Here is a 25,512-nt window from a genome sequence, read left to right on the forward strand (position 1 = left end):
CTAGGAACAGCTAAGATACTGCGCAGAACCCTCAGACTCCCAGGCCTCTGGTAGAGGACCCGAGCTTGAGGATGACACACAGATACCACCCCACAAGGGTGAGAGGGACTTTTTATATATATATATATATATATATATATATATATATATATATATATATATATATATATATATATATATATATATATATATATATAAATTATATATATAAATTATATATATAATTTTATATATAAAATTATATATATATATAATTTTTTTTGGAAATGATCATTTACAGTGAGACAAGAATGGTTGGGGTGTGGACAATGACTGTGCTTTTGTAACATTAAGGTATGGCCAGTGATTATTGTTTAAGGGACACATCATTGATTGTTAAAAGAGAAGTTATTTTTAAATAAAAATCTCTGCCTCTCTCCAAACTATCCCTATTTCTATCCAGACTGTCTCCAAACACTTTGACCTATTTGCATTGGTCAAGATCAAACTGTCTCCAAACTCTGACCTACTTGAATAGTTCAAAGATCAAAGCCAGTGCTCTGAACTACTGTCATTGATCAATGCACTTTGGTCTATGGTCTTACTCACACTGGCATTCTCCCTTGTCTTTCTATCTTATTCAGTTCCACAGTGTACCACAACTCTCCATCAAACAACCAAATTTTCATGGAGCTTGAGGCATGTATATTGCTGTCAAAACTCACGGCAAACTCCGTACCACTTTCTTGAGTCAGTCATGGGATATCACCCGGGCTGCAAGCTTTCATATGTCATCATTAAGAAAGCCTTGATACGTGCTTTGCGAAAACGGACCCTCCTCTACTCAGCACACGCTTCGAAGCCTCGATATAGCCTCGTCACATTACTAACAGGAGCTAATCAACATGAAATGTGACACACATGTCGCCTACTGGTACAATAGACAAACAAGAAGATGAACATATCAGAAAACCCCTTTTAGACTCAGCTCAACTTCTTGCATTGTTTCTAGAGCAAGTTGTCTGAAAAAATATTTTCACTTTTATTATTTTGAGCAGAAGAAACTGTTCTGTTCCGAAAACCCAGACTAAGTTAAATAAATATGCCCTGTCTTGAGGCTGTAATCCATCTCTGCCTTGTTCTCTGGGGAGATGATCTGTGTGTGTGTGTGTGTGTGTGTGTGTGTGTGTGTGTGTGTGTGTGTGTGTGTGTGTGTGTGTGTGTGTGTGTGTGTGTGTGTGTGTGTGTGTGTGTGTGTGTGTGTGTGTGTGTGTGTGTGTTGATGGGTGGATTAAAGCCAAGGATTATGTATGCTTTCCCAGGCCCATTAACCCATTACACAACATCGAAGAGGTGTGTGTGTGTGTGTGTGTGTGTGTGTGTGTCTGTGTGTCTGTGTGTCTGTGTGTCTGTGTCTTTGTGTGAGTCTATGCATAACAAGGAAGCTGAAGGTTCTTCTGCTATGCTAATTTTGTTGGAAATGACAGTCCAAAAATGCAAGAACAAAATGGCCATGATCATCAGATAGGATATTTTATCAGCTCTTGCAATGTCAGGCGAGCAAATACTGGTTGACACTATGTGAGAATAAAAAGAATCACAGTACAACCGGAAAAAATAAGTAAAAATCTTGCTGTGTTATTAGGCATACTTTATATTTTTAAACTATTTTGTGGCTTGTCCTGTTAAGAGTCACCATAGAGTGTCAATCTTTTTCCAAAGAAAGTTGTGTATTGCCTGCTGAGCCTACAGAAAGAGGAAACTATGAACAACCTCCCTCCATTAACTTTATCACAACTAATCAAAATCTATTATCACTCACAACATCACTTCCTTAAGACATTGCTAAAGCACCTTGCTGATGAGTAAATAATTTAACACACTCATTTCTAGTTTCTTCCTCAGAATGAATCCGTCTAAATCACAGCCTCTTGTGGCTTATGGCTTTCTAATGTCTCATCCTGCGCACGTTCCATCCATTTGCTGCACAACATTTACCCTGAAATGCATTTCAGTGTGAGTAGACACTGATGCATCAGACAGTGATGGCTGTTTTGAACACAATGACTGGCTGCCAGGTTGTCTGGAAGCCCTATCTCTTACTTGGTTTTGTGGTGAGTGAAGAGTCTAAGCCTCATTAAGTATTCTTCTTTGTCTGCTACTACTGCAGTGTGTCTGCCTTGTCTATCTTCTTCTCTTTAAATTGTCTCTTTTCTCTTTCCTCTCTGCTCCTCTTTGTCTAGTCTTGCCTTTTTCTTTGAATATTCCTCTATCCTGTCAGTTTATTGTTGCTGTGTCACTACAGAGATGCTGCTTTTAGATGAACGGATGGGCAATTGCTATAGTCGTCTGTAACCTTGGGAACCACAGCATCAACTAGTCTGGTAGCCTCCCTCCTTGTCATGCTACTATAGACACAAAAAAATTGCCATCCCTGTCTCAGTATTTTCCTTCATCCTCATGTCAGCGGTTACATGTTTATGTTTCTAATATTGTCCTCATTTATTACTGTGCTTTTCCTTCTGCATCAACAGCCTCGTTACCTGTGTTTATTGGACTTTGTGTGTGTGTGTGTGTGTGTGTGTGTGCGTGCGTGCGTGCGTGTGTGTGTGTGTATTCTTGGATAACATCTACCCATTTCACATGAAAACACTCAAGATTTCTGATAACAGACATGCAATGCTCTCTTTTTCAGGATAACCTGTGTCTGTGCTAATAGTATCTGAAATATTTTAACTGTGATACTCAGTTCTTAACTGTCCAACTATCTCTCCAAATTATGTATGCATGTAACAGTGTTTTCGTCAGCGTGCGTCCTTGAGTCTTTGCATATTTTTTGACAGACACGCATAATCTTCAGACAACGTGCATCCCTGGAACGCAAGCTTTAACTACTTGTAATTTTAAAAAAAATCTATCCTAACTTTTCCGCGATTTAATGTTGTGAAAAAATGCACTTCCATTCAACGAAAATATTCACAATTTGTCATTTTCTCCACTTAAATTTTGAACCCGGAAAATTGCCTTTGTTTTTTGATCTTGCGCGTCTCGTCGTGAGACTCACCTGCGTTATTGAGTCTCATTAAATTCAACCAAATGGCAATGTCGGCTTGCTTTACACACTGCAGTTGGAGAGTGAAGAGAAGTCTTACATTAACACCATGCCTCCGAAAAAGATGCTAAAGTTGGAGAAAAACCAAGTGACAATGAGTGCTTTCTTTATGTATTCTCCCCCTGTCAAGTCAATCAACTCAACTTTCATTTATATAACGCTGAATCATATCAGAAGACATTACAAAGCGCTTTACAGATAGAAAGCAAACAATGGCCTCCAGACCAAGCATAAGCGACGGTGGTGGGGAAAAACTCTCTCATTGAGGAAAAAACTCCAGGCAGGACCCAGCTGACTGGTTGGTAGGGAAATAGAAATACATTGGGGAAAGAGATAGGTCAAGTAAAAGAGACGGCGAGGGATCAAGTCAAGTCAAGTCTACTTCATATATAAAGTCACACCAGAGGCACCTCAAAGCACTTTACAAAATAAAACAGAAAACCTCATGAACCTCTGACAGCAAGCATGAAGTCACAGCAAGCATAAATCTGTGTTTTTTCTCTTTGGGTTCCGCTCGCCCCTGGGGGATTTGCACTGTAGGTGAACTGGTGATGCTAAATTGACTGTAGATATGCATTTGACTGGTTGTTGGTCTTTTTATGAGGACCTGCTGGACCCAGAGAGGTATGAATTAACATTGTCTTTATACACTTATCTCAGAATCAGAATCAGAAAAGGTTTTACTGCCAAGTACAGTAAAAATTACTGTCGAGGAACTTGACGCGGTGTCGGTGCATTGAAAGGTGGAAGAGAATAATAGTGAAAGGGGAATTTTATGATAACAGTGGCAGTCTGGTTCATGTGCTTGAAAAATAGTTCTAGCTTGGCGTTTGAATGTGTGTGTGTGTGTGTGTGTGTGTGTGTGCGCGCGTGCGTGCGCGTGTGGTGTGTGTGTGTGTGTGTGTGTGTGTGTGTGTGTGTGTTTGCCAGTTAATCAATCAGCCTTCAATTGCTCACATCACTAGACTTAACATATCACAAACCAACACAAACTAACAGAACCCTCCAGAACAACTTTTAGCTCCCCACACACCCCCACTTTTTTTTTCTTTCTCTATGTATCTCTTGCTCTTTCTCTCCTGTTCGTTTCAATGGTAGCAAACAATTTGACATCGGCAACAAGCAAAGATCATGGAAACTTCTAACAACAGTAATAGAGAAAACTTTTATTTGGTTGATGAACACCTGGCCTGGGAAAAAACATGACCATATGTCAGAGACATATGGACCATATGTCAGAGACATGTAGTACAGATACTCCATCAATATCATTTTACATTTCATTATATTTACGTAGTATTTAAAATGTCCATTTGAGTTTTTTTACTTGTTATAGCCTACCAGGTAAAACAAGGTCCTGTAGCCTGAAAAGAATTTGGCGCTCAAAAAAAACCTTACGTAGCCTATGCAACCTGGATAGCTTTATAACAAGGGTCTCTGTAGAAGTAGAAACACTTGCTACTCTACCTTAACATAGGAAAATAAAGACAACCCTCGGTTTCTTTTCAGCACTGTAGCCAGGCTGACCAAGAAAACACCACAGAATTGATCCCACCATTCATTTGAAACTAGACAGTGATGATTTTCTTTATAATAATAACTAGCGGGAACCCGTGGAAATTCCACGATTAAACAATAATATCAAACTTAATGGTATTATAAACCAAGTGCACCCAACGTAGTCCAAAATCAATATGGTGACATAACGACTGTGTGTTGTCAAATCATGGATTGCGCTGGGTGGGCATTTCGAAGCCATAGATTAATGTTAGCAGGCTAACTGGAGAAAGAAAGTAAACTAATTGTGAGATAGGGAAAGGAGCTAACGTTAAAGGAAAAGGCACCTGTCAAAAGAGCAAGTGGAAAATAAATTTTAGAGAAGTGACACTTCTGTTAGCTGACGACATGAACAGAACTAACAGAACTGTATGCAGTTACTTAAAGACCGTTTTGGTCAGGTGCCCGAGGAGCATTTTGGATACTACAGTGCACCCTCGTTCTTTGTGGTTAATGGGTTCCAGGAACCATATGTGATTGAGGAATCCAAGGTTGAGATCCTAATCTATTTATTTAATTATTTACGGTAATTTTAAAATTCATTAACCCTTCCCATACAGATATTAAACCACCGTCTAGCTGTATTACCTTTTCCCACACTCTTATGGACTGTTTAAAGCACCAAGACTGACAGAACGGAATGCACTTACGGAAGCCATCAGCCAAAAAAATGCGCATACGGTATCATACGGTGACTGCCTACTAAAAATGTGTGATGAGTTGGAGTCACAATCGTTGATGTGCGAATGCGCGAGGGCGCACTGTACATCGATTTGTCCCAATCCAAACAGAAACCATAGCTGGACAGACTGTTTGTGGTAGCCAGCTAGTTTCACTCAGAATCCGTTGCCGTTTTCTGTGTTGGTCCTTCTGTTTGGACTCTGATCAAAAACATGAAAATTGTTGGAACAGTTATAATATGTATAGTTAACCAGGTATAGTTATTTCTTCTCCTAACATAGCAGATACCTTACGCCGTATCACGTGATATTTTCTGGAAGATGTGCTGTGATTGGTTGGGTGCCTGATTGGCAGGTAGTGGGTGGAGTTGTAGAGGAGAAAAAAGTGTGAAGAAAAAGCTTTTACAGCTATGAACTGGTTGCTCATAGCTGAAGCCTGGAAATGAGACAATAGGGAAACAATCAGCCGACATGCGGCTTTACAGTTTAACAAATAAGTAACAGCCTAAGTTATCTGATGAGTTTCAGGGTTTTTTTATTTTTTTTATTTTAATTTTTTTAATTTTATATTCTGGTTTGATCCCCGAAGGGAAATTAAGAATGCACACTCTAGCTAATGATTCAAACGCATGCATACATATATATTTGTGAGAACAGGCCCCTGTATCACACACACACACACACACACACACAAGGGGGCCTGTAGGCATGCAGGGGAGGTAGAGTGGCAGGCAGCTCCTTCTTGGTGCGCCTCAAATGAGCAATTTGTAAAGGGGACGGCACCTTGCTCAAGGGTGCCTCGGCAGTGCTCCAGAGGTGAGCTGACACCTCCCACTGTCAGCTCACCTCCAGGTATTTTTTTGGGGGCGGGAGCGGGAATCGAACCGCCGATCTTAAATCATAGGACGACCCGCTCTACCGCCCACTTTACCGCCGAGCCACTGCCGCCCCTACAGGATCGGTTGTTTCCTATCCAAATTTACTACTGGTATATTGACATCATCCACCATCTCTTAAAACTCAAACAGAAAGCATGAAGCACATTTAAATACATTTCAAAATATGTTTTTAATATATTGATAATATAATATTAATGTACAGGGTAATAAAGTGTTGATAACACAACTGAATATGGTATCACTCGTACAACTGATGTGTCCTGTAAAAGCAGCAACTATCATACTTAATGCTTAAAAAATATGTCTAATAGCCCCGTGTGTTTGGGACGGATAAACGCGAAGACGAAGGCTGCTTCAGGGTTACGGTTCGGCCATCTGGGTAGACACTGGCTTCTTGAGTTTGGCCCTGGTGAATAAAGCATCGGGATTCCCCACACAACTGTGGTGGGGTTTCGTTTTTCTTAAGGACAAGAGACAGTGTAAAATACAAGATATTTATTTGTCCATTCAAGTCATGTTTAGGTTGAGTAGTAGTACAATAATATCATCAATAGGTTGAGTATGAGTCCAATAATATCATTGATGATATTGACAGACAGACAGGTTCAACAAACAGACAAGTTCAACAAATACTTATCTAAGCATGATGAGAGCTCTGGGGACGATGAAAAAGTCCTCTGGTGTGTTGTTGCAGAGTACTCTGGGTACAGGAAAAACTCCAAGTACCAACTAAAAAATGGATCACATCTCTTTTTATACCCTAAAGGTGTGACTAGGGGGAGGTATTAACCTCGGCCCATCTGCTTTCAACCAGTTCTTTACGGGCTCTCAGTTGGTACGTCATGACCTCCAGACGTGACCAAAAATATCAAGTTGACAGTTTCACAAAACTATTTGATGACATAATATAATCAGTCACGTGAACCCTGTGAGGATCTGCTGCAGACATTCTCTGGATGACCCTGTGCAGAAACATACATTCTAATTTCAGGTACAGTGTCTGAAATGATCTGGCTAGCTTCTTCTGTCAGTGTCTAACTTCCTCCAAGGATACCCACAGTCATGGAAGTATTTCCAAATATGGTCTAACAGGAATTATTTTCATGCAGCGTCTTCATGACCTCGAGAAATCCTGGGGCCACCTTCACAAGAGCTGAATAATATGACACACACAACAATCCAGATCTTTGGTTCACTTAGATGATATTGTTTTACTATATTATTTTATTGTATTAAAAACTTTCCACCACACAACAATGTGAAGTCCGTCACAATCAAAGAATAAACGACTATGTTTGACAAAGCCAATACGGCTCTGTAATTGAGAGACATAGACAAATTGAAGACCGGAGCTAACTCGGCTAGCGGCCCGAACTTCTGGGTAGACGCTGGGAGGTGACAGCATGAGGTTTTCAAGTGAGCTTATTCAAATATATAGGTGGGGATAATGGATTAGATTATATTGCGCTTTTCTGGACTCTCAAAGTCACATTTATATTGCATCCATTATTCATTCACTCCTCATTCATACTTAGTGATGGTAAACTACATGTAACCACAGCTGCCCTGGGGCAGACTGACAGAGGTGTGGCTGCCAATCTGCGCCTACGGCCCCACCGACCTCAATCACACACATTCACACATCAGCGAGGCAAGAAGGGTACAGTGTCTTGCCCATGGACACAACGACAAATGACTCAGCGGGAGCAGGAATCGAACTGCCGATCTTGAATCATTGGATGACCTGCTCTACTACTGAGTTACTGCCACCCCCTTTAGTTCCTTCAAAACAAAACTGCAACCAAGGCAGTCACAGACTGCAACATACCGCAGCACCCCTGAATTCAAAATTTTACCCTGACCTACTTGTAAAGGTCAAAGATCAAAGCTAGTGCTCTGATCTACTGCCATTGATCAAAGCACTAGCTTTGATCTATGGTCTTATTCACACTGAAAAAGTTGAAATTAGACCTTAACCTAGTTTTGTCAAGTTCAAGTTCATCATCTCATTTTCATCCCCATTGCCACCCAAGTAATATGTTTTTTGTTTCATCTTTCTGCAACAGTTGCGAAGATAATAGTGGACATTCTAACAAACTGACGGACGAACGGACGAGCACACAAACACTGACAATTACAGTACATCACTGCTGGGATGTAATAACAAGACTTGGGGATGAGATCCATTTCACACTGACAGCTGCTAATTCCATAGGAGAGCGATTGGTTAAAACTAGCTGTTATCTGGACTGCTTTCAGTCAGTGGAACTCCCCAATTTAAATTCCCTTACTTTCTCTAGTAAACCAACCACCAGTCTGCTGATCAAAATTCCTACTACACTTCTTAAAAAAAGTATGACCATTAAGAAATAAACCCAATTTATCAATACTTAACCAGTCTTTAAAAATAATTTATGTCTTACAAAATCTTCAAGTAGCTGTGATCAAGCAACTCCTTAACCCTTACATCAGGGGTTTCAAACTAATTTTTGCCTAGGGCCACATGGCTGTCCTCAAAGGGCCAGATGTAACTTATAAATGTAACTAAATGTAATGTAAAATAAAGGTAACTCCTCCTGAATGTTAAATAACTCTGAATGTATTACTTTATTATTAATTACTAACATTAGTTTCACCAAAAAAAAAAAAAAAGTTTGCTTGTTGCTCTGTTATAACATGGATCTTTGTAATCTGTAAAAAAAAACATTGTAAAAAACCCACAGAACTCCACTGAACAGGGCACCCCGGAGTCCTCTGATATGTCCTCTGAAGAGGACATGAATATATGCCCAAAAGAAGGAGCCACAATGACTCCCTGTTGTCAGAGTGACCAGCCCAGCCAGGCTAAAACACCAAGTTACAGTATTGTTGGCCAGGACCTGCACCTGGGTTTAGGACTGTCTCCTAAACCTAGATGCATGGCAACTTCTATATTTTCTTATATCTTCTGTGATATAATAGAAGAGGTGCTGACATGCACAAACAAGGAAAGACAAAGAGTAGGCACAGACAGGGGGAAAGAGTAGAAAAATGTGATCAAATGTGATCTTGTGGCCTTCATTGGATTGACCGTTCTTGCAGGAAGTGAGAAGAACTGGGATGTACCAGTCCGTATGCTTTTTGGAAGTCCTCTGCGCAAACCATTGTACAAGACCACTATGTCAATTCGAAGATTTGAGGACATCGTCGTTTCTTACGTTTTCATGACAAGTGAACGAGAGCCTCCACACTGAAAATGGACCCCATGGCAGCTTTTCGCTCCAACTAGGACCTGTTCCTGGTCAACTGCAGTGTGTGATAGTGGATGAACAACTTGCGCCTTTCAATGAAAGGACCCAGCTTCTGCAGTACATGCCAAGGAAGCCCGCCAAGTATGGCATAAAGATCTTTTGGGTTTGTGATGCATGCACCCCATATGCAAATGATGGGATTGTACACCTAGGGAGACAAGCAGGGGTAGATGTCCAGAAGAATCTGGGGGAAAACATTGTCCGTCAGTTGTGCAGTGGATTCAGACACATGGGTCGCAACATCATCGACCAGACCCAGAGCCACACAATAGCACAAAGGATGGACAGAGTATTTTGGTGGAGGCCGAGGGGGCCAGAGAGACAGCCGTCAGGAGTCTCAGCTGAAGAAGATAGAAGATGATATTTTGATAGACAAGGAACTATTAAAGATTGTTCCAAAAAGAAAACACACTAACACAAGAATGAATAAAGCAATTTAAAAAAATGTGAAAGAAACACCTGAGACATCTACTGATAGAGGAAGCTCTGAGAATGAAAATGAAAACTGTGAAAGAAGCCAAAGTCGTAAACAGAAAAATATGACTGGCAAAAGAAAAAAAAATCCTGCAAGACACAAAAGGTTTGTCTGTTTCAGGGGCCTGTACATATATATATATATATATATATATATATACTGTATGTCAATCGAAAACGATTCGCGTCCACATGACAGCATTTTTAAAAAAATCTCCGTCCACACGTAAACACACCAGTACGTTTTCGAAGACGCTTATAAGCATGCCAAACCATGTGGTGGCAGTATTTAGTCAAATTTTATCCAATAGGAATCCTCCGTGTTTTGTTGTCACAATACACGGGGCAATAAATATGACGTCCTAGCGGTTTTCGTCGCAGGCAAGACGTCAGCATTTTTAAAAAGACCCGGGGATACGCCGTCCACATGACAACACAGACCCAGCGTTTTTTTAAAAATCCACCTCGGCCAACGTTTTCGAAAAGTTGCGTTTTCGTTCCGGATATCTGCGTTGTCGTGTGGACGGAAGGCGTAAACGCAACAAAAAAGATCCGTTTTTAAAAAATCCGTTATCATGTGTACGGGGCCTCAGTCTTTGCTGAGCCTCTTTCACTTCAAATAAAGCATTGAGGCATGTTAATTTGCATGTGTGATGGCAAATTCACACGTATACACAACATTTACACATGTAGTAGCTCTAATCTAGATGTACACAGTGTGTTTTATACCTCGTCATGTGGTTGCTGATGTCCAACGGAGACACAGTTATAACAAACAGGAAGAGGACCATCATAAATGTGGAGATCAAACACACACTTGGCTCCCACTCCACTCCCATGGCTCTCTTGCCAGCAGTCAGCTCATTAAAATGTGCAAGGCGACCCCTCTCACCCTCATGTTTTCTCATTTCTCCTCCTCTCTTTTTCTCTCATGTTTGCATCAAAATCATCTCTCCTTTCTTTCTGTTGCTTATGTCTCTCGTTTCAGTCTTTCCTGTCCTCTTTCACCCCCACATAAATTTTGGGATGTTCTGAATGCTGTCTGTTCCTAACACTTTCTGATGCACAACTGCTGTACTTAACGTGTGTGTGTGTGTGTGTGTGTGTGTGTGTGTGTGTGTGTGTGTGTGTGTGTGTGTGTGTGTGTGTGCTGGGGGAAGGGTGGCTCTCCTTTAATGAATGGTTGCTGTGCAGAGCAGGAGGTGTGAGGAAGGAATTTGTTAATTATGAATGGAGCACTTCATTCTGTATGTGAAAACACACAGCCTGTGTATATGTGTGTGGTTTGGCACTTTCATGTAGTAAATTATTTGACCATGTGTGGTAAGATTGTTTCAGTCAAAGGGTTGCAGATTTGAATTGGTAAATGACTGGAGAGGAAATACAACAAATGTTTGTACAAGGATATGTATTGGACTTCACTAAGGAGATTATATTATACTTTTAAGTAGGGATGAGCGAGTACACCACAATCTGTATCTGTTCAACCATCTGTATCTGTACTGTACTCTGAATGGAAAGGGCTTAAAAAAGGGACTCGGTGTAGTTTGACCAGAAATGGGTGGGGCTTAAATCGGTACATTCTTTTAAGTGTGAAATTTATATGGATTGATCAGAAGTTGCTATATTTATTGCTTATTTTAAAACTATTTACAGAACAGCCTGAATATTGAGATTCAAATCAATGGTTTTGATCACAAAAGTAAGAGAACTATTTGCAGAAAAAGTTTTTCATAAAAAACTTTTTCTGTAAATAAATTCATGTAAACATGAATATTCTTAAGTGTTTTTTTTTAAATGTATGAGTGTGTGTGTGTGTGTGCATGGTTGTCTGTCCTTGTGTGTAGTTCTGCGGCGCACTGGCCTCCTGCCCAGAGTTTCCCCTGCCTCACGCTCTATGCCAGCTGGAATACGCTCCAGATCCCCGTGATCCGCTGTGGCGGATAATGCGAAAGAAAATTAATGAATAATTACATAACAGCCTCAGAATTTAGATTCAATGCTTTTGATCATGATAGTAAAGGAACTATATACAGAACTTTTTTTTTATTAACTCGGAACATGAAGTTTATTAATGAATACAATGCATGCAATAGGAAATTATGAACTACAAAGTATGCATGAACAAGAATGGTCATACTAAACACAAATTTATATTTCTTTTCTTTCTTTTTAATTTTCTTTTGTATTTTTATGATCAAACTGTTTTCTTCAATTATTTTTTATTTTATTTTTACCACCTAATGTTCTTGCCATTTTTTTACACATTGTTAAACAATGTTTATTAAGGTGTGTGGGTGTGTTTGTGTGTGTGTCTGTTTGTGCATGTACTATATGTGTGACTGAGTGACTGTGTTAGAGGGTGACAGAGAGAAAGAGAGAGAGCATGTGTGTGTGTGTGTGTGTGTGTGTGTGTGTGTGCGCGCATGTGTGTGTGTGTATGTGTACATGCGGTATGTACAGTTAAAATATCTAGAGTATATAAATCATTAATTTGAATTGAAGTGATAAAGTGTCAAACTAAGAGCAAGCAGGTAAGAAAAAAAACAAACAAGCAGGATGGAGGCGGTGACCGATGCAACACAAGCAGTTCTCAGTTCTGTCTGGTTAAATGCACAGCGTAGGCTCAACAGCTACAAGCTGCTCAAAATTGGGGAGCGTTCCGAAGCCGCTGCCCATCACTCTGCCTCCCTGATGTGTGTAGTTTAATGTGATTGTGCTAACTGCATGCTTACAGGCCCCCTTGTGTGCTATGTTCAGGGGGCCTGTATACTCATCAACTAACCGAGTGACTTTGTAATTTCCCCTTGCGGGGATCAATAAAGTATACTTCTTCTTCTTCTAAAAGTGATACAACAGTAATCCCTCATTACTCACGGTTATTGCATTCCAGGACCACCTGCAAAAAAAAATTCTACGATATAGCGTATTTAATATTTACAGTAATACGGTTTAATATCACTACCCCCCCATACTGATATTAAACCAATAAAATAAAACACATATCTGTATTGCCTTTCCCTTCACTCTTATGGACTTGTAACACCCCCAATGTTTCTTATGGTGGGCAAAAATAACACGCACAATATTCCTTGTACGGTTTTTATTTGGCATCCAGCCTTAACAAGGAACACTGACAAATATCTCTACCACTCGCACCCTCATGCCCCCTTCTCAGTCTCCAGAACACACACACATAGGCCAACTCAAGGCAACTTGCACACAACAGAAAAACACAGGTTATCACAGAATGTTTAAAACACTTTTGTATTAAGGAAAAGTTGCAGGAGGAACTGTGAGTCTCAGAAAGCAGTGCACACATGGATGCTGTCAACCAATAGCATGCAAGTATGGTATCATATGACTCTTCTGACTACTTACTAAAAATTTGCTATTTAGTGAAGGAGGACATTTTGAAGAGCTAATAAGCAAGGGATTACTTATATAAATACCTGGATAACACTGGTACTAATATTGGTTGTAAGGTACCCAACTGGAGCAGGAGACTCTCTTACCACCTTGTTTGAAAGTCAACAGTGTCTGCCATCAGTTAAACTGACTTTAACTCCGGGGTCAGCTTTTTCCACATGAATATATCCTTCCTTAAAATAGACTTGTGTTTACAATTGCAGGTCAGCTAGGTTAGGCTGACAGCAACCCCCCCCCCCCCCCCCCCAACCCACCATCAGCAGAATAAGCAGTACACGATGAATGAATGAATGAATGAATAAAAATGTCCCCACTGTGGAATGAAATAAAGATTATCTTGTTTGATTCATTATTTGAACCTGGCCATTCTCTGTTTCTAGGGGCCACAAGAGACATTGGCTCAGCCTTGACCAGGATGTGCATGAGGCATCGCAGCATTGAGTCCAAACTTCGCCAATTCACCAAGTGAGCTGCTATATTGTATCAAGTCTCATCTGGAATGACACTGTTTCTTGGTTTTTGATGGGACAAATGCTTACTTGGGCCCTCTTATCAGTTGCTTGGGAGGACCATGCTCCATGAGGAGGATCTGTTCATATATAATTGACTGTAAATTTACAATGACCCCCAAGAGACACCAACCACTGCTTCTTTTTCCTTCATTCTTTCTAATAATTTTCACAGAACAAGGACTTATGGTTTGATGATGATGATGATGATGATGATTAGTTAAGATTGTAATTACCTTGCACATGTTCAGTAATCCTACAGTACTTGGATGTGACAGAAGCACTTATCATGTAAACCCACAATGCACTACAAACATTACATGTTAGATGGTTTTGAATTAACACAAAGCTATAGTTGTTATCACTGTGTCTGAGCTATGTCCCTGCATGATTGTCTCCTCCAGTGCTTTGATGGAGAGTCTCATTAGTCCTCTTCAGGACAAGACTGAGGACTGGAAGAAGACTGCCAACCAGCTAGATAAAGATCATGCCAAAGGTAAAAAGGTTGCAATGCCATTTCTTTAAACCACTATGACAAATCATAATAAATATGTTCTGCGACTGTGAGAGAATATAAAGCTGTGTAAATTGTCTTCTAAATCAGCTGTTCCCAACCACCGGCTTGCGATGGTATGTTATCCGGTCGCCCGGTACCAAGTCGCGACCGGGTTGTGAAACACACTACGCCTGGAACACACTATGCCCAGTAGTGACCATTAGATACCGGGCAGCACAGAATGTTTGAATTTTTCTTTTTTTTTAGCATTGTCAGTCTAAAGATGTTCTATTTTGAAAACTGACTTCCGTGCGGAATGACACAGAAGTATTTATACATACAAACTGTAACACACAAAAGCACATTTGAAAAAAAGTTATGTTGTTACCTAAATGTTTGTTTATATGTTATGTTTACTTACAAATTAAGTCCATGCGCAACTCCTTCTAAACAAACACATCGGAAAAATTTTGAGCTGAGATATGTAATCCTCCATTTTTATAGTATGGCAAGGCAAGCAGAAAAAACAATGAATGGCGGCACTTGACTTGCTGACTATAGATTGTCGCTTACTGCCACTTATTCTGTGTGACTTGTTACACAACTTCTGGAAGAGCTTGCATTCAGGGCTTTTTCAATTCTCTGCCTAAAGCATCTCTGTTCATCCTGTTTCAAGAGTATAAGAGGTCACGACACGAGATCAAGAAGAAATCGTCCGACACCATTAAACTACAGAAGAAGGCTCGCAAAGGTAAGGGTTTGCAATGGATACATATGGACGATCACATTATAGAGATAACTCACTCTCACCCACTAATTTTTCTTTCTCTGGTGGCAATTCTGTGCAGTTCATATGCTGTTGCTACAATTATACATATTTTGTTTTTAGTCATGCCGATGACTTATATCTAACAAGTTCTGGATCAAATAGATCTTAAATACAATGACTGTATTAATGACATACCACAATGACAAATTTGACTTAAAATCAGGTGACACAGACATTGTCATTTAAGCTGAAAAGAAATGTAGTTTTATATCCCCATCCAGTGGTGTAAAATGGAATTTCTGATATTTTGTCAATTGTTCTCAAGCACTCCCTCTAGTGATGTAACAACTAATAATTACTGCTCACTGTCAAGAATTGCTTCGGTTCAGTTGCCAGGTAGATGAAAACGGTACATGTTTGTAACCACACAAGAAACCTATGTGTATATTGTCTATGACTCCATATCTTTAAGCCATGTTATATGCATTACTAATGTATTTTTGTGATAAAATCAAACAAAGCAATATTATTAAAGATAAACAACACTGTACCACAAATATTTGCCAATGCTGACGCCAAACAGTGCTAATCTTTGCTGTTATATTTGAGTCTGTCAGCTGATGCATCGTGATTATTTCTGGATGTAGGTTTGGTTGTAGTATTTTGCTGTAACCTGTGGTACTGTGGCTGTTCTTTGATGGCTTCTTTGTAAATCTTAACAAAATGTTGTACTATTTCTTACCTCTCTATTTCTTACTTCTTTTTTGCTATCTCCCCTTCTCACTGCCACTGTCTCTTTGCCTTGCCCCTCCTGCGGTATGTATCCCCCTGTCATAGAGATACAGGGTAAGTAGCAGCCTGTTGCTTCTTACAGACTTGCCGTCACCTCCTTTTTATTTTCACTCACATTCACATCCCCTCCACAGACTCCACCCTCCATAATAAGCTTGTACGTGATACAAGTGATGCATTTGGTCTAGAATGTAGTTTAACTCAATTTATCTAACATATTACTGATACTATATACATATACTATACTATAGTGACTGGTACTATAGTTTTTAGTAGTTCCTAGTGCTCATACAAACATTTCTGTGTATGAGGTAATAACCATTGCTAGTTGAACATACTACAGGATTTTTTTTTTCGCACTTTCAATATACAAGGAGCAGAAGCAAGTAAATATGTTTGTTAGTGGGCATGCACCACAGGTAGGATGGGAGCTGGAGGAGAAGGATAAATTCTGGTTGGAATTTGATGAAGCGATGCAGAGCATACCTAAAAGTGAGAGAGTTGTCATTGGTTCAGACTTCAATGGACATGTTGGTGCAGGAAACAAATTCATGAGGAGGTGATGGGCAGGTTTGGTATCCAGGAGAGGAAAGCAGAAGGACAGATGGTGGTTGATTTTGCAAAAAGGATGGAAATGGCTACAGTGGGTGGAAATGGCTCTTATAGGGTGACCTATAAGAGTAGAAGTAGGAGCACACAGGTAGATTACATCTTGTGTAGACGGTGTAATCTGAAGGAGATCAGTGACTGCAAAGTAGTGGTAGGCGAGAGTGTAGACAAACAGCATAGGATGGTGGTGTGTGGGATGACTGGTGGTGACTAAGATGAAGAGGGAAAAGGCAGAGCAGAGGACAAAATGGTTGAAGCTGAAAAAGGAAGATTGTTGCATGACTTCTAGAAAGGAGTTACGACAGGCTCTGGGTGGTCGGTCAGGAGGTGCTTCCAGATGACTGGACAACGACAGCTAATGTGACCAGGGAGACAGGCAGGAGAGTACTTGGTGTGTCATCTGGAAAGGAAGTAGAAAGTAGGAATGAGGAGGTACAGGAGTGTATACAGAGAAAGAAGTTAGCTAAGAAGAAGTGGGACACTGAGAGGAATGAGGAGAGTAGACAGGAGTACAGGAAGATGCAGCGTAAGGTGGAAGTATAGGTAGCAAAGGCCAAACAAGGGGCTTATGATGACTCGTATGCTAGGTTGGACAGTACTGAGGGGGAGACTGATCTATACAGGTTGGCAAGACAGAGAGAGATGGGAAGGACATGCAACAGGTCACGGTGATTAAGGATAAGGATGGAAGTCTATTGACAGGTGCCAGTAGTGTGATGGGGTAATGAAAAGATTATTTTGAAGAGTTGATGAATGAGGAAAATGAGAGAGAACAAAGACTAGAAGAGGTGGCTCTTGTGGACCAGGAAGTAGCAGAGATGAGTCAGAATGAACTGAGGAGGGCATTGAAGAGGATGAAGAGTGGAAAGACACTCGGTCCTGATGATATACCTGTGGAGTTATGGAAGTGTCTGGGAGAGGTGGCAGTAGAGTTTCTGACTGGGTTGTTCAACAGGATTTTAGATAGTGAGAAGATGCCTGAGGAATGGGGGAGAAGTGTGCTGGTGCCCATTTTTAAGAACAAGGAACATATGCAGAGTTGTGATAACTACTGTCAAGGGGTCGAACACAACTGGCAAGGGGAACCGAAAATCACAACAGAGTAGCGGGCAAGTAAATTCTCAGAACAGGCTTAATAATACAGGCAGGGGTCAGGTACCGGGTAATCAGTCCAACAAGCAGGTGAAAAAAAAAGCCAAACGACAGATGAACAGGCAGAGTCCAAAAACCAGGCGGGATCATACAAAGAAAGGCAGTCCAAAAACCAGGCAGACAAATCCGAAGAGGGGTTGACGAAAGGCAGGTTCCGGGAAACAGGCTGGGTCAATAACAGGGATCAATACAACAGGCATGAATTAAAGGCTGGAGAGTCAGGGCGAACACTAAAAAATCTGGCAGGGAACAGAAGGCAGGGCTGGCATTTGAAGGGTAGAGGCAGACTGGGGAGTGTCTGCAGGTGTGTGGAGAGAGGACAGGTGACTGGAATGAGCTGATTGCAAATGTAGAATCTGAAATGACGTGATATGTTAGCAGAAAGAAAAAAACAACAACTATTGGACCCGAGATGTGACAAATACAGAGGAATAAATCTGATGAGCCATACAATGAAGTTATGGGAAAGAGTAGTTGAAGCTAGACCAAGGGCAGAAGTGTGCAGCAGTATAGTTTCTTGCCAAAAAAGAGAACTACAAATGCAGTTCTTGCTTTGAGGATGTTGATAGAGAAGTACAGAGAAGGCCAGACAGAGCTGCAATGTGTTTTTGTAGATCTTCAATCCAATCCATCCAATATTTATTTGTTGAGCACTTTACCACAACCGCAGTCGACCAAAGTGCTGTACAGGCGAATAAATAAAAAAGAACAAACATTATAGATAAAAGAGAAAATGGCTCAAATAAGTAAAATTAATCAATTAAAAACATAAAATATGGATAAAAACAAAAGCATATAATCAGAGCAATAAAAATTAAGATAAAATAAGATAAGACAAAATAAAATCCAGTGTCTATCTAGATGTTAAAAGCCAAGGAGAAGAGGTAGGTCTTCACACGAGATTTAAAAACAGACAGAGAAGAGGCCATTCTGATTTGTTGAGGCAGATTATTCCACAATTTAGGTGCCACAACAGCAAAGGCACGGTCCCCTCTGTGCTTCCATTTGGTTTTAGGCACATTCAGGAGCAGCTGATCAGCTGACCTGAGAGGGCGAGAAGCTCAGAGAGGTAAGGCGGGGCAAGTGCATTTAGGGATTTAAAAGTAAATAAAATAATTTTAAAATGGATTCTAAAATGTATGGGCAGCCAGTGGAGTAAGGCTAAAATGGGGGTAATGTGCTCATGCTTACGGGTGCCGGTCAACAGACGTGCAGCAGCGTTTGGACCATCTGGAGACCGGAGATGGAAGAAGCACTGACCCCCACATAAAGGGAATTGCAATAGTCCAGCCTTGTGGTGACAAAGGTGTGGATGACTGTTTCAAAGTGTTGCCTCAAAAGAATTGGTTTTATTTTGGCCAGCTGCCTCAAATGATAAAAGCTTGACTTCACTACTGCCCTGATCTGGCTGTTAAGCTTGAGACCTGAGTCCATTTTTACCCCAAGATTAGTGATGCTTGGCTTGATATGCTGGGCCAAAGATCCCAGATCTGGAAGGGGTGTACCAGTGGTGCCACCAAAAAATATTTTCTTTTCATTGAAACTCAAAAAGTTCAGAGCCATCCAGGCCTTAATGTCATCAAGGCATTTAACTAATGCAGCGATAGAGTACACATTGTTCTTTTTGAGTGGAACATAAATTTGGCTGTCATCCGCATAACAGTGGTAGTGAATCCCATGCTTCCTAAGTATGGAGCCAAGCGGGAGCAGATAGAAAGAGAAGAGGGCCCAGAACTGATCCCTGTGGGACCCCACACAAGAGAGGAGCAGGGGAGGACACTGAGTCGCCAAGGCTGAAACAGAACGTTCTATCTGCCAAGTACGACCTGAACCACTCCAGTTCTATGCCCCTGATGCCCACCCACTGTTCCAAGCGGGAGATCAATATTTCATGGTCCACTGTATCAAATGCAGCAGTTAAGTCTAAAAGCACTAAAATAACACAGTCACCAGAGTCTGTAGCTAAAAAGATATCATTAAAAACTCTTAAAAGAGCTGATTCTGTGCTGTGCAGGGTTTTAAAACCGGATTGGAAAACCTCAAGAATATTGTACTCTTTCAGAAAGTCTATTAATTGACTGTAGACTATCTTCTCAAGGATTTTTGAGAGAAAAGATAGTTTGGAGATCGGCCTGAAATTGTCAAGAGCTGTAGGATCTAGCCCAGGTTTTTTGATCAGAGGTTGCACTACTGCATGTTTAAAATACACAGGGACGACACTATTACGACTGCTATTAATAATTGTGAGAACAGAAGTTCCAACAGTGGGGAAAACCTCTTTAAGCAGCCGAGGAGGGACAGCATCACTTGGAGAACCTGAGGGCCTCAACTGACCAACAATCTCCTGTAAAAAGGACAGTGTCACAGGCTCAAACTGCTCAAAAACAGCAGAGCAGGTGACAGAGATTGAGGGGTCGTAAGCAGGAGGTGAGATGAGAGCCCTTGTAGAAGAGACCTTGTCAATAAAAAAGTGAAGAAAATTTTCACAGACAACAGGAGAATTCTCTATACCAACTGTCTGCTTGGCATTAAGAGCTGAATCAATTGTTTTAAACAAAACACGGGGTTTGTGACAGTTAGAGAGGATAATATTAGACAAGTGTTCTCTTTGAGCATTTTTCATAGTTTTTTGATAATGACGCCAGCAGTCCCTCAACTTTTAAAGAGACACCTGCAGTTTGTCCTTTTTCCATTTGCACTCAGCTTTACGGCACTCACGTCTGTCAGCACAAGTCGTGTCATTTAACCAGGGCTCAGATTTAGTTTTAGGCTGCCTGGTTTTTAATGGAGCCACAGTGTCTAAAACAGTCTGGCAGGTGGAGTGAAACCATGAGCTGAGCTCCTCTGTACTGCACACAGACTTAGGAATGATAGAGTTATGATTAAAAGCGGCCGAAAACTGGACAGCAGTGGAAGGGTTTATGACGCGACAAAGCTTATGACAAGGTGCCCAGAGAGGAACTGTCGTATTGTATGAGGAATCTAGAGTGGCAGAGAAGTATGTTAGAGCGGTGCAGGACATGTCTGACGACCGTAAGACAGTGGTGAGGTGTGATGTAGATGTGACAGAGGAGTTCAAGGTGGAGATGGGGCTTCATCAGGGATCAGCTCTGGGCCCCTTCCTGTTCGCTATGGTGATGGACAGGCTGACAGACAAGGTTAGACGGGAATCCCCATGAACTATGATGTTTGCAGATGACATTGTGATCTGCAGTGAGAGCAGGGAACAGGTGGAGGAGAAGCTAGGTTTGTCTTGGAAAGGAGAGAAATGAAGGTTAGCCGCAGTAAGACAAAGTACATGTGAGTGAATGAGAGGGACCCAAGTGGAAGAGAGGTTACAGGGAGAAGAGATCAAGAAGGTGGTGGATTTTAAGTACTTTGGGTCAACAGTCCAGAACAATGGAGAGTGTGGAAAAGAGGAGAAGCGTTTACAGGCAGGATGGAACGGGTTGAGAAAAGTGTCAGGTGTTAAGTGTGATAGAAGAGTTTCAGCTAAAATGAAAGTAAAGGTGTACAAAACTGCTGAGAACAACAATGTTGTTTTGCCTAGAGACAGTGTCACTGAGGGAAAGACAGGAGACATAGCTGGAGGTAGCAGAGATGAAGATGCTGAGTTTCTCTTTGGGAGTGACCAAGATGGATAGGATCAGGAATGAGTACATCAGAGGGACAGTACATGTTAGAGGTTTTGGAGAGGCCAGACTGAGATGGTTTGGACATGTCCAGAGGAGAGATAGTGAATATATTGTTAGAAAGATGCTGAGTTTTGAACTGCCAGGCAGGAGGCCTAGAGGAAGACTTAAAAAGGAAGTTTATGGATGTAGTGAAAGAGGACATGAAGATAGCTAGTGTGAAAAAAGAGGATGCAGAAGACCGGGTTAGATGGAGGCAATCGATTCGCTGAGGCTACCCCTGAAGGGAAAAGCCGAAAGGAGAAGAAGAAGAAACAGCAATAAGTAAATACATTTGTAGTTACATGTACAGGTAGTCCTCAACATAACAACATAACTGGTTCTTAGAGGTTGTTCGTAAGTTGAATTGTTAATAAGTCGTTATTTATTAAATTTCAATCTCCAATCGCTATATCGGGTCATTTAAATGTCATTACTACACTGAATACGACACTGCTACTCCATATAACTTACCGGCATTGATTAAAAAAAACAAACAACAACACATAGCAAAATAAAATACTGAAGTACCATAATTTAAGTTTTACAATGTGCTGATGGGCAGAAATCTAAACTGAAAATATTGGTTGCTACATCATTTAGCTCCGACAGGGGGACGATCTCCCAAAATAAAAGCAATACATAAATAACATAAAATATAAGTACACATTTTGTTTTTAAGTCGGATATGGCGACAACCATTTGTTCCTAACTTTGACTTTACCTGTATTTTGCAAGATGCAACCAAAAAAGAAAAACATAACAAAACCAAACAAACAAACAAATGAACAAACAAAAAACTGACTCCATACACAAAGGTGTAGGGTAGAAGAGTTACAATTAAATCAAATACTGCTATGTTTATGGCTCTGGCAATAACATTTTTTGAATAATCTTTAAATTATGAAATAAATCATTAGCAAAAACAATTACTACATAAACATATTCATTTGCAATTGTGCATTTTTTTCTATGCTATTTAATGGTTATTGAATAATAAAAGATAAATAAAAAAATTAACAAATTTCAAATGTTTTGTCCACATTTTAAACAAGGAGCTCACATGACTGATACAAAATGTTTTTAAGAAAATGTTATTGTTTTATTATTTTTACTGTTTTTTTTTTTTTTAAACTACCATGACATACCGGCACAAATTTCCCCACTGTGGGACAATAAAGGTCTTTTATTATTATTATTATTATTACATTTTATAAAACTAGCTGAAATATTGTTGTTTTAGCAGAGCAGGGTTATATTTTATCAAAACATGATGTAATGTATCCACTTCCTCTCCTGCATGATCTTTCTAGCTGCAATTATGGTATTCCAATGTGAGGGTTTTTACTCTTTCTACCCTTTTTCTCATTTTGTCTTTTACTCTGTCCTTGCTTCTACAGACATCAGTCAACATTCTGCCTGCTACATAATCTTTTTTTTTTGTCATCAGATAAGATTTAGATTTTGGACACCATGTTTAGTACATAAGATACTAAGGGGATGTATTGTAATTGTCAATGTTTGTGTGTTTGTCAGTGTTTGTGTGTTCGTCTGTCCGTTCGTTTGTCCGTTGGTTCGTCCGTTAGTCCACTAAATATCTTATCAACCATTGTAGATAGAAAGATGAAACAAAAAGAACATTACTTGGGTGGCAAAGGGGATGAAAATGAGATGATGACCTTGACCTTGAAAAAACTAAGTCAAGGTCAATTTCAACTTTTGTACACTCAGGAACCAGATAAGATTTAAAGACAAGGGAGAAAGCCAGTGTAAGATCATTAATCAAAGCTAGTGCTTTGATCTCCCTATGCTTTGATTTACCCTGAACCTTGAAAGTACATCAGGGTAACATTTTGAATTAAGGGGTGTCGCAGGATGTTGAACTCCCTGACCGTTCTTTTTGTTATCAATTCCATATGTTCAAAGCAAGCAGTGAACTCATAGAAGTCCTTTGGCTCTGCACTGTAATAATGCAGGGTGTAATCTGATTTACTTTAACAGGGAAACAAAGTGAACTCAAACAAAAGTTATCAATTTTTATAGATTTAGTATTCAGTGATAGAATGCAGTCGCTTGACATTACATTTAAAAAGAAATATTTTTTGACAGAAAGCATCCTTATTAGAAAACATAATGCTAATTATTTATGTTTACTTGTAGCATAATAAGGACGTTTTATAACATACTTGTAACTATACAGTCATGTTGATGCATCATTGGCTGACGATTTTTAACCGAAAACTCTCTGGACCTGAACTGTGGATCCACCCATCATCCTCCTTAACCATCTTCTCTGTGGTAAATAAATGTCAACATTCATTTAGTTACATGAAGAATACCATAGTATACCATGGAAACATGCTAAGGTTTAAAAAAGTACCCACAGTATGTGACATCTCTAATAGAAAGCAATGACTTTCCAAAGCTGGAGAATGTAGAGGTTATTAGTGTTGATGCTGGCAGTCCCTATAATGAAATAAATATGAATGTAATCAACTTTATTAATCCCTTAGGACATTCTTGGTCCACCCTAGCACAAAATGGTGGTTAGTCACATGCATATTGGGTAAAGGCCTGTAACACACACACACACACACACACACACACACACACACACACACACACACACACACACACACACACACACACACACACACACACACACACACACACACACACCTTTTCTTTCTTTAAACTGTAGCCTTCTTCTTGCCAACTTCCTTTTCAACCACCCCTCTCGTGAAAGTATCTCTTCATATATACCTTACTACTTCCACTTCCACCCCTATTATCTGACTCTCTACTGTCTTGTGTTTTTTTTCTCACTGAACCCTCTCCATCTCAGGGCGAGGGGACCTACAGCCTCAGCTGAACAGTGCCATGCAGGATGTGACTGACATGTGTCTACTGATGGAGGAGATGGAGAAGCAGGCAGTGCGGCGTGCCCTCGTGGAGGAGAGGGGTCGTTTCTGTACTCTCATCAGTTTCCTTCAGCCTGTTGTGGTGAGGAGACAGAGGTGAAGGGGTGGCAAGAGAGTGCAGTGAATGAGGGGGATAGAAGGGGGGGGGGTAGAAAGTGGTGCTTCCTGACCCATTGCACAGGTTGCATTAGTGTTGAATGGCTCTGCTGTGAAAGATTTTGAGTGACACTAGGACCAACGAGAGTCAACATTATTCCATGGTATATGTATATATTGATGAAAGTCATTACTTAGTAAACACAAACCAATCAGCCATAACATTTTTGTTTCAAATCAATCAGTCAATCAACTTGTATTTATATAGCGCTTAATCTGAAGACATTTCAAAGCGCTTTACAGATAGAAAGCCAAAAATGCCCTCCAGCGCAAGCATAAGCGACGGTGGCGGGGAAAAACTCCCTCATTGAGGAAGAAACTCCGGGCAGGACCTAGGCTCTGGAGGGCAGTTATCCGCCTTGACCTGCTGGTTGGGAAAGAGAAATACATTTGGGAAAGACATAGGTCAAGTAAAAGAGACAGAGGGAGAGAGAGTGAGAGAGTAGCAGATAGGCCAGTTTGAGTTTAATGTCCATAGTGAGCTGTCGCTGAATTTGGGGCGGGTTTTCCAGGCCTTTCGATATCCTGTCTTCCATCTGCGTTCTCCACCTGTGGAACAGAGGAACAAAGACAGTGGCAGTATCACAAAGACAGCGGCATTATTGTGCAGACAAAGAGTGTGATTTGACAGTAGTAATATCTTCTAGGAGCATAGAAAGATAGAGAAGGAAAAGTGACAGGAGAAGTGACAGGAGCTCCAGAGTATCTCCCTTTAACGGGAGAGACGGAGAAAAAATACCCTCAGCAGCCTAGGCCTATAGCAGCATATCTAGTGAGGTGTGTATTATTTCTAATTGTAGGCTCTATCAAAGAGGAGGGTTTTTAGTCTACTCTTAAATAAGCTGAGAGTGTCTGCCCCCCGGACCGAGGCTGGGAGTTCGTTCCAGAGTAGAGGGGCCAGATAGCTGAAGCTTCTGCCTCCTGTTCTACTCTGAAAAACCCGACAGGTCACCAGAAATGCGTAGTGTAATGTAGTTGACGCTTATGTGTTCATTGTAGCCAGTAGGTGGGGGTGGG

The 25,512-nt window shown here is 40.6% G+C and overlaps 1 protein-coding gene across 4 annotated transcripts in view; it reads left to right on the forward strand.

Annotated features, from left to right (window-relative positions):
* mtss1lb (MTSS I-BAR domain containing 2b) overlaps window positions 1-25,512 on the forward strand; it is a 105,953-nt gene that overhangs the window by 49,512 nt on the left and 30,929 nt on the right. For all 4 annotated transcript variants that reach the window (XM_068319247.1, XM_068319255.1, XM_068319264.1 and 1 more), the window contains 4 exons: window positions 13,801-13,885; window positions 14,334-14,425; window positions 15,102-15,176; window positions 24,264-24,421. In XM_068319247.1, the coding sequence (XP_068175348.1) occupies window positions 13,801-13,885; window positions 14,334-14,425; window positions 15,102-15,176; window positions 24,264-24,421 (410 nt within the window). The remainder of the gene's footprint in view (window positions 1-13,800; window positions 13,886-14,333; window positions 14,426-15,101; window positions 15,177-24,263; window positions 24,422-25,512) is intronic.

The sequence above is a fragment of the Antennarius striatus genome, chromosome 1, assembly GCF_040054535.1.
Source record: "Antennarius striatus isolate MH-2024 chromosome 1, ASM4005453v1, whole genome shotgun sequence".
Classification (NCBI taxonomy): Eukaryota; Metazoa; Chordata; class Actinopteri; order Lophiiformes; family Antennariidae; genus Antennarius; species Antennarius striatus.